The sequence below is a fragment of the Photinus pyralis genome, unplaced genomic scaffold (assembly GCF_008802855.1).
Source record: "Photinus pyralis isolate 1611_PpyrPB1 unplaced genomic scaffold, Ppyr1.3 Ppyr1.4_LG7, whole genome shotgun sequence".
NCBI lineage: Eukaryota > Metazoa > Arthropoda > Insecta > Coleoptera > Lampyridae > Photinus > Photinus pyralis.
In genome coordinates this window covers 20,237,119-20,246,991 of record NW_022170738.1, presented here as the reverse complement: position 1 = coordinate 20,246,991, position 9,873 = coordinate 20,237,119, and the positions used below count along the sequence as shown (strand labels likewise).

At 35.5% G+C, this 9,873-nt stretch overlaps 3 protein-coding genes across 6 annotated transcripts in view; 1 reads left to right on the top strand and 2 right to left on the bottom strand.

Moving 5' to 3' along the window:
• Nucleotides 1–6,759, top strand: part of LOC116176106 (SEC14-like protein 2) — a 7,678-nt gene extending 919 nt beyond the window's left edge. Inside the window, exons 2-8 of the mRNA XM_031494579.1 lie at nucleotides 1,780–1,900; nucleotides 1,961–2,152; nucleotides 2,199–2,279; nucleotides 5,815–6,014; nucleotides 6,060–6,208; nucleotides 6,259–6,410; nucleotides 6,461–6,759. Of these exons, the coding sequence (XP_031350439.1) occupies nucleotides 1,780–1,900; nucleotides 1,961–2,152; nucleotides 2,199–2,279; nucleotides 5,815–6,014; nucleotides 6,060–6,208; nucleotides 6,259–6,410; nucleotides 6,461–6,636 (1,071 nt within the window). The 3' untranslated portion in view covers nucleotides 6,637–6,759. The remainder of the gene's footprint in view (nucleotides 1–1,779; nucleotides 1,901–1,960; nucleotides 2,153–2,198; nucleotides 2,280–5,814; nucleotides 6,015–6,059; nucleotides 6,209–6,258; nucleotides 6,411–6,460) is intronic.
• Nucleotides 6,760–8,071: 1,312 nt separating this feature from the next.
• LOC116176409 (fungal protease inhibitor-1-like) lies at nucleotides 8,072–9,309 on the bottom strand. Of its 4 annotated transcripts, none has more exons than XR_004146439.1 (3): nucleotides 9,206–9,309; nucleotides 8,387–8,588; nucleotides 8,072–8,334 (listed from the first exon to the last, which is right to left on the bottom strand). XR_004146439.1 is itself a non-coding variant. In XM_031494950.1 (3 exons), the coding sequence occupies exons 1-3, from the start codon at nucleotides 9,014–9,016 to the stop codon at nucleotides 8,192–8,194; spliced, it is 393 nt and encodes a 130-aa protein (XP_031350810.1). In that variant the 5' UTR covers nucleotides 9,017–9,146; the 3' UTR covers nucleotides 8,072–8,191. The 4 variants fall into 4 exon arrangements, 1 of the variants encoding a protein (XP_031350810.1); XR_004146438.1 differs by lacking the exon at nucleotides 9,206–9,309 and adding an exon at nucleotides 8,775–9,141; XR_004146440.1 differs by lacking the exon at nucleotides 9,206–9,309 and adding an exon at nucleotides 8,641–8,762.
• A 493-nt stretch (nucleotides 9,310–9,802) lies between these two features.
• Nucleotides 9,803–9,873, bottom strand: part of LOC116176105 — a 2,846-nt gene continuing 2,775 nt past the window's right edge. Inside the window, exon 6 of the mRNA XM_031494578.1 lies at nucleotides 9,803–9,838. Within this exon, the coding sequence (XP_031350438.1) occupies nucleotides 9,803–9,838 (36 nt within the window). The remainder of the gene's footprint in view (nucleotides 9,839–9,873) is intronic.

Here is a 9,873-nt window from a genome sequence, read left to right as displayed (position 1 = left end):
TGGCACTGCGCATGCGCAAAACCAAATTTTGAAACTGGCGTTAGATTTTCCTTTATTCCAAGTGCCTATGTATCAAATTTCGTTTAAATTCTTCCATAACTAAAAAAGTTGGCACTGCGCATTCGCAAAACCAAATTTTGAAACTGGCGTTAGATTTTCCTTTATTCCAAGTGCCTATGTATCACATTTCATTTAAATTCTTCCATAAATAAAAAAGTTCGCACTGCGCATGCGCAAAACCAAATTTTCAATCTGGCGTTAGATTTTCCTTTATTTCAAGTGCCTATGTATCAAATTTCATTCAAATACTTTTATAAGAAAAAAAGTTTGCAATTCGGTTTATAAATGGTCGAGATGCGAAAAGGGCACTGTCAATTTTGAATCGATTCGACTCAACTTTTGGCATTGCGTATTATATGGCTAAGGCTATGCCCATATTGAATTTCATGCAATTCAGTTCATAATTAACGGAGATGTAAAAGCGATCGGACATTTCTAAACAAAATTATCGTTCACACGGACAGATAGAGGGACAGACAGGCACAGGAACAGACGGACAGACCAACAGACAGACGACAGACAACAATACAAAATTATAAATAATCTGTAGGATGGTTAATGAACGGCAAAAGTGTAAAATTATGGAACATGTAAAAACGGTTTGTTGGTTTTTTTACAATAATTTTTTTAGTAATAAACGCAGAAAAAATTCCTTCCTTGGTACAAGACTCGACACCATAACGAACCAAATAGCGAAAAAAGTAGAACAATAGCTCTTAAGATAAAGAACTAGTAGCGTCGCAAAAGTAGCGGACGGACGGACGGACAAAGTGGCCACAATAGCGCATTTTTTTTTATTGTGGAAATGCGCTAAAAAGCTTATCAAAACTACGGAACACTCTCGAACGTCGGCATATCATATTTCATTAAAACAAGTTGTAAATCAGCATATGCATGATTAAAGCGCATTTTTGGTAATGCAGGTCAGTATTTTATTAGCGAAGTTTAAAATTATCGATCTCACGAGTAATTTTGGCTGCGTTAAATAATTAATTTTATTTAATTTCAATTGACGGTGCGTCTTCATTTTGTAAAACAAATCACAAAGTAAATAATAAGTTTTTATACTGGTAGCGCCATCTAACGGTAAAATTATAGCACCTCCGAAACCCATATCGAAATTATTTTCTTCAATTATCGATTTCACAAGTAATCTAACTCAAAATAGACTAGTGCCTGCATATCTACACTATAGCAGAAAGCTTTTAGTGAAAATTTGAAGTCTCTAGCTATTGTAGTTGTGGAGATCTAACGCGGACAGCCGGCCTGCCAGCAATGACGAATATAATAGCGTATTTTTTTCAAAAATGCGCTAAAAATCGCCGATAACTAATCCTTTATATAGTGCTTCCATGGCGTTCTAGAAGGTTCGCAACAATAAAACTTGGTGTGTCGTAGCTCATTCCCACTTTGCGATAGTTCTGTGGATAGTAATCTAATTATATCGTAGTCACTGTGTCTGTGCACCAGCAATATAGGGAAATGAAACGAGATTCAAGAAAACTTTTATGGCTTAAATTGCTTAAATTGTAGGCAATTTAATATCTCATACAAAAGTCCGGGCAGCATATACTTATCTCTAAATCATTCTCAAGTCACATAAAAGGATTTTCTCCAATTCGATGATTCGTAATTAAAATTGCAATAAGAAACTGAATTAATTACAATTACTACATAGACCGAGTCACTTTCAACAGCTAACGCTTATCTCGCCTTTAGTCCTTGCAGTGGAGGAAATTTTGGGACGTCGATGAAGGTCTAAAAACATGGGATCCACCGGAAGCGCTCGCACACTACTATCCAAGCGGAAGCACCGGAAATGACAAGGACGGTTCGCCCGGTTAGACCTGCCGATTACTTTTTCACCGCGCTGTACTTAATTTGTTGTATCATGTTTTAGTGATCTTTGTGCCGTTTGCCGGTTTGGATATAATTGGAATTCTACATTCGGCCTCGAAACAGGATGTAGTAAGGATGACGATCAAAGTGTTGGAGTATTATTTAGACATTGCGAAAACTAGCGGGGCCAATAATGTGGTCGTTGTTTTTGATATGGATGCATTTAATTTAAAGCATTACGCTTGGAGACCAGGTAACTGTGCCAACAGAAATGATTTACACTTCACACCGTTTTTCAGCTGCCGAAGTTGTTATTTCTCTATTGCAAATGTACGAAGCTAATTATCCAGAGATTCTCAAGTCATGTTACATTATAAATGGTAAGTACCTTCTGCAAATTCTTGTTCTTCGTATGTAGAGGTATCTGGCATTGCCCGCAAACTCTATCTGGGGTGTAACGTGTACTAAACTGCGTGACAGAACAGATATTTTTTTAAATAAGCTGATTACCTAAACTATTTCGTCTAAACTCTAGAGAGATGGAATCTAACACTATTAATTATTATTCGTGGGTATATTTGGGAATGTTCATTTGATTTGGTAACATGTCTCTTTTACATTTCTATTATCTATTCACCCAACAGATGCAGTTAAGCTCCTCCCAAAAAATTCCCGGTAAATTTAAATGAACATTTTTAATTGGCCGAATTTTCAAAACCTGTAGTAACACACGCAACTATTTGCTTCCAATTATAATTGCCGTATCTAAATCGTCAAACCTGTCATTGCGTCCTCTTGTAGAAAATAAATTTTGTTCTCTACGACACTGGTAAACATTTTACTATAACATAGAAATTAATGAAAAAAACTCTTTGGTTTGGGTTAACTTATCGTTCATAAAAAATACACAAACTGTTGATTCTCCGATTGACAGTTGATTTTATTTTTTTGGAAAGGTAGCAACGTGTTGGAAAATTGGATGGTGGAACGCCTTTTTTACAATTCAAACGGACTTTTGTATCGCCAGGTAAAAGTTTGGTTACTCGTTGAAAGTGAATCTGCAAAGATGGTTGACGAATTTGAATCCAGACTAAACCCAGGTTCTTGACAATTTATTAGTTCAAATTTGGTTTATTTATTCGAATGGTTACCAATGTTCTGCAGTATGGAATGTTCAAAATTTCTCTTAGTGTTTGACAGCCAACAAAAGCACGAAGTAATTGTCTTGAACCCTTTTACCGGCTGCCGTTTTATTTGTAATGTTAACAACACCTTGTATAAACAAATTGCCACTAGAAATCTGCCCCAACGGAATGTTTTGCACCTTGGACCCTAGCGCTTTCGTAGTAACAATTCATTTAACCGCAAGCTCAATATACCTACCGCTTTTGGCATTTCCACATAGTTAAAAGAATTAGAAGCATCATACCAGGATGCATCTACTGGCTCATTAAAATGCAATTTCTGCTTTGGCAACTAAGGAAGAAGTGGTAACTCATGTAATTGTTTAGGTATTTGAAGAGTGCAGCGTATTTTTGGATTATCTATACTTTAAAACGTGTCCTCGGACATATGCGTCACGCTTCCATGTCACTGGGGACCGCAACAAAGACCAATCAAAAGAAGAACAAATTAGCCGCCATTTTAAATAGCTCACTTTCGGTCGAAATAGGGGAGAAAAGACTTGTTGCCAAAAAGTAATATGAAATACTCCTAAAATTTCGATTTTTCGAAATATTAACTAGACTATAATCCGAACCCGAACAGACGAGCGATACTGATTTCCGGAACTAATTATGAGGGCGCTGCGTATGTAATGCTCACTGGCGAATAACAAAAAACGTGTGCTAATTCCACAAACTACTTATGAACTTCCACCCAATATAGTTTATTGTACATTTTTTTACCCTATAAGTAATGCCTATAAACTGTTCGAACCGAATTGGTGTAAGTAACACAATTTGCATTTCTTTTTGTTCATTTTGGAAACTTCATAGTCATTGTAATTGTTCTTAAGTTGGATTAGTACTATATTTATGCTTAGTAGAATTTACAGAGAGTTTTTGACAAAGGTTCTTGAAGTGTGTCCCCGAATTGAATAAATTCAACGTAAAAAATCTGAGGGTAAAATCGACTATATCACACATCGACCGTGTGGACAAACCCAGTGGCGTAACTAGGTAAGTGCCGAAGGTGTGAGGAGCTCTAGGACACCACGTCCGGGTAAGCAGTACGGGGTATAGACCAGTAACTAAAGAAAAAACGGCAGTTAAATGCGAATAGTTTGCTAAAGTCGACTACAGAGTGCAAAACAAATTTGGGAGCCATTAAGACGAATCTCATAAACAGACGATATATATTTGACGCACTTTCGATGCTATACATTTTCGTAATTTGTATAAACAAAAAAAAATGCTTGAGCTTGATCTATTATAGTTTCAGAAAATAATAAATGAACGAAATGGATATTTAACTGATAAAGAAAGCGTTCAGTAGGTAGTCAAGCATACCCGTTGACAAAGGTGCAACTTAACCGAGCAACTTTGTTAGTAAAAAAGGCGGGGAATGTGAAATGTAGTCTTAGGAATAAGGTAATATCTTTTCATTTATATTGAATAATTGAATTGAATACGTAATTTAATATCGCTTGTGTTTATGTCACAAAACTTATTGGCCTAATTAATGGGAGCGCAAAAGCCGCCGTTGGGAGCGTGGTTCGAAGACCAACTTAATTACATTTAACGTTGTCGAAATGATTAATTAAAATTTAGCCTTTATAAAATGCCATTTGACTATTGTGGAACGTTCGTATGCTTTCTAATTACCGAGGGAGATTGTTTCTTCCATGACGCATTTATTGTTAAATGTTTGTGTGGATTGCAAACGAAAAAGAGTTTATTTCCAAAAATATTGATTAAGGAGTAAACCTAATTAACAGTTACAATGAGATAGGAGGTCAGAGTCTGGGAGGAGGTAAGTGGTATGGTATAATAAACAAACGTAATTATCGCTGTACAGTACAGTAATTACCTACAGTGCTGATTTAAGCAAAGCTTAATGGTAACTGATGTGGCGCCAAAACCGGGAAAATCTCCGTGGTATAGAAAATTAAAGATCTCAAAAAACAAAAAATGCTAAATTTTTCAAGACCATTTAAAGGCTCGACAGTCATAATTCTCAAAATTACTTCAACATTCTCAAAAATCCCAACACTCATCCTACCCAGAAACGTCACGACTCCCAAAATCTTCAACACTCGCAAGAGACACAAAAGTCTTATCAATCTAAAAGAACAGGTAAATTGAGTTAAAATTGAATTATTAGAAACCTGTGATTAGTGAACTGTGTACCTAATTATCATTTTCCATTCTTGATTAATTTTGAAATTGCATTTTACTTTTTCTTCCAAATAAAGGGAAGTAGGTAGTAGAAAACCAAGATAGCGGTTAGTGTACAATGGAGCCTGTCGCTTTAATATTTAATAATAATTGTGTGAAAGCAGTTTCGTTTCATTGCATTAGAGCGCCTAGTTACAATAAAAATGCAGCCTGGGTCATTAGTCGGAAGTAGGTACGCTTATTCAGTGTTTAATCACTAAGATGAGGTCTTCATTGTTGCGTGTTAGGTCGGCGGCTTAGTTATCGTATTTATTGTATTGTATTGTATTGTGTCTTTATAAACTTTACCAAGTCTGTATCCACCACTTTCATTAATTAGTTAATGTTATACTTGGTAATTTTTTTCACTTAGTATACTGCGTCACTGAAGATGAGTATTGTTCATCATATTGACAGCGGTCTGTAACAGAATTAACATGCAACTACCCTACCTGTCAGGAATAGCAAGCTAATATGATTTATCACTCCTCCTCATTCTGGCACTAAGTATATAGTACCTACATTACTTTAATTTCAGCGCCCGCAGTATTTGCAGTAGCATTCTCAGTCGTAAAACGTTTCCTAAACGATTACACACTATCGAAAATTTCAATATACAAATCCGACCCAAAGAAATGGCAGAAAGTGTTGAGAGAGCAAATAAATCCCGAGATATTGCCAAAATATTACGGCGGCGATTTACTTGATCCGGATGGAGATGAGAAATGTTCATCACAGGTACAAACGCAATTTGTGTGTATTATTTACAATTATTTTGTGCAGATACGGCAAGGCGGCAAGGTACCCGAATCCTATTATACGAATAATTTTGATCCAAGCGACGATTCAACGGATTTTATTTCTACAGTTGTTAAAAAAGGTCGAAAGTTTACCTTAGACTTTATTGTGGTGGATCCTGGCTGTGCTCTGAAGTATTACTATAACTGGATATTGAATCTTTACTTACTCACTCACATTTCAGGTGGGATTTCAGAACCGAAGCGCATGATATCAGATTTGGGATTACATACTGTGATAATGATGGAAATGAAAGTCCCGCCGTACGATTTCAAAGGGTAGCTTCTCATCAAGTGAACGAAGTTGGTGTGATTGCGTGCCAGGCACCGGCGACCTGTATGCATAATTGATTTTTTAACATTGAATATTTATGTTTTATGTTACAGATCGAGTAGTGTTTGATAACACATACAGCTTAATGCGCAACAAGAAACTGTTTTACAACATTACGGTTACGGATCCACTCGCTAACTTAAACATCACCACCTTACCTGAAGAAAATGTTCCAGACAAAATTTGCAACGGTAATAACAATGTAGATAAAACGTCAATAGTCAATTAATGTTATTAATTATACCTTTATGTAGTTTTGATATGTGGGAAATGGTGGGAGTATGTTAATGATAGGCCAGATGCAATATTAAATGTACTTTTAAAAGTTTTTTATATGATGATAAGTAGTAAAGTTGTCTGTTTTTTTGTTTGTGTTTTCCATTCAATCTATAGTCGAAATCGTCGCAAAATGTGCAGGACGCAATTGAAGAATTGAACAGAAAGTTTGATGTGTGCACGAAGGATGAAAAGCAAGCGCGCATTGCAGACCGCAGGGCGCCCACCCAAACCGTGCAATCAGTGGTACCTATTGCGGAAAAACAAATTATTCATAAACAGTTGAAGATAGCCATATGCCGTCGCGGAGTTTTTTTTAGTCCTCTACATTTGATTAGCGAAGTTATTTTTATGATATTATAATAATTAATAAGTGTCAGTTTCATATTGTACCAAAGTGTGCTGGGAATAAGAAAAGCAGCATTCGCTCTATAACAGCGGGTACATATTGTGATTTATATGCTCTGAACTGAAGTTGGGTAATTTTATAAGCAGCGTGGTCCTATAGTTAAGGGCTAAGTGCATTATAAAAGTGAGTGAAAGATGCGAGGTTTAGTGACATTTTCGGCGATAAATAGAAAAGCTGTAATAAATTTAATTCAAAAGACGCAATTCAGCTTCATTATATCGAAATTATAAAATTTTTCATTTCGTAAATGGACATTTGAATCCAGCGCTTTGTTTTCACACGCCAGCGATATATTATTAACCAGCTTGCATCTTTTTTACGGGACAGATTTAATTTATCTTTTTAGAGGAATTTGACCAGGAAGATATCCAGCAAAATTGAGGAAAGCAGTATAGAAGGCGCAGTTTTCAAAAGTACTCTGTGAAGTCTACCAGAAGAGGTGAGAGGAGTGCATTAAATCGACTTAGAACTGCGAAGTGGCCATACAGCAAACCAGTGGAAATTCGAACCGAAGCGAGAACAGGTCCATCCATCTTAAACTATTTTTTCTTGAGCTAGCTGGACGTAAAAACTAAAAAGGTAAATGTAAATGTAAATTCCAAAAGTACTTCTGCAACGAACCTTAGAAAATCTTCAACCCTTATGAATAAGCGGCCACTTTACGGAGATTATTTTGATTTCGCAGATGGTTTTCTTTCACTTTGTGTTTCGAAATTCGATTTTTGTTATTGTTGCTGATATTTTTGAACTAAGGCCATACAAGTGGTAAGGGTAGTTTTATTTCTTGTTGAGTGCGTGTCTGTTGTCGAGTTCGCGAGGAGGCCCTCTCTGGTTACTACTTATACCCCCACCTACCCTGCGTATACCCTTACCCTTACCATAATTTACCAATACACCATCTGCATATAATCCTTCCAGTGGAAGATTTTCAAATTTCAAAAGTAACAGCGCTATCAGGTCCACTTAGAATTGAAAATCCTTTAATTATACCTAATCTAATAATTAAATATCTAACAGTACATTATAGTTGGATAATTTTACATTATCAGGATGAAATAGTACATAAGTAAACATGTGAATGGTCACAACAACAAAAATCTTAAAACATAGCAAATATGGGATCCAATTGCTCATTGATTGAACGACAAACATCATTAATGCAAACTAATCCTTCATCACATTCGTGTAACTTGGGAAATCCACGCAAAGAATCCAAAAGCGAACTACATCTTTGATTTTCCTCTGCAACAAAATAGCTATTACGTAATCGACAAAAAAATGGTAATAGACTTACTCAAGATTGTTACACATTTCTTACAACAATTGCAAAAACTTGCTGGTTTCAGTACTTGATTGGGTCCGCACACTTCGTCATTTATGCAGTTCACGGAGTCGCAAAAGTTCGGCGTGCAGACAATGGAAGTCGCTTCATCACAACAATGAAACAATATTGCCACAAGGATGTATATCTGCACCTTCTTGGTGTCCATCTTTATCTAGAAATAAAAACTGACGTAGTCTACGAAAGAAAAACTGTCATATAGTTACATAAGATTTGTTACTACTTTGATCACTATTTACATTTTGACCCTTTCAGTTACAAATTAACATTGATCGCCAAAGAATTTCTTAGTGCACACCTTTCGAGCCTTTCGAAGTCATCTTATGTACCTATACTATACCTTCTCTATAATAATTTTCCTTGTGACCTCCGAGTACAATTTTAACAATCAGCTTATATGTTTGAATTTGTTGTTTTTTTTGTTGCCCAAATTACAAAACAATTTTGTGGTTTTTAAAACTAGAAGTATGATCATTTGCAACAATTTGGATAAATATGCCCATCTGTCAGATCAACGTTGAAATATTTGCCTACATAATTGCACTTAAAAAACCTAAATTTGCCACAGACACAAAGACGCATTCTCGCAAAAAGAATCAAAAACTACAGCAGCGCCATCTAAACTTAACGCTGATTGATTGTTAATAGCACTTTTTATTTATGATCTGAAACGCGATATTACTGGCGTTTGTTCATAATACCTCACGATTGATAATCTTAGATAAGGGCCGCAGTAATCAAGTGTAATGTAACAAATCAAAAAAGTATTACCTAATGAAATTATCATTGACATAGAGTGGGTAACGTATGCTTTCCACTTTTTTTAACTTACTGAAATAACAAATACATTTTAACTCGCGTTTTAATTATCACGTCCGGTATCAGACGGAAGTTGAATAAAACATATACCTACCTAACGCAATTCTCATTCGCAGAGGGTCTGGGTTTTCTTGTTCTTTGCCAATCCGAATTGTGTTATCCATCTACTGTATTTTGTTTTTAAAGATATCAACATGAATACATAAATAGAGTAATAGACAAAGTGTTGCAGCTTTGTGCGCTGATCAAAATACAGTTTAGAAAAATTTGAAAAATGGTATCCGATAAGAAATTATTTAAAAAAAACGAAAACCACAATTTTTTGCTATGGCTGTATTGCGCAATATTACATCCAACCTCTATTGATTACAGATTTGGTGAGCGCACATCACTGTAAATAAGCTATTTATTTTGAGGATTATGCATATTTGATTTTTGGTAAGGCTTTTTGACGCACCCTGTATATTTTCTCTTTAGTGCAAAAATTCGCAAAAAATTATGATAGATGTATGCGCGCATTTTTTTAAAACCCAACACCTGATTTTTAAATTAAATTGTTCTATATTTTAGCCCCTCACTGTATACCTAGTAATAGACCCAACATAACCATTTGATTAAAT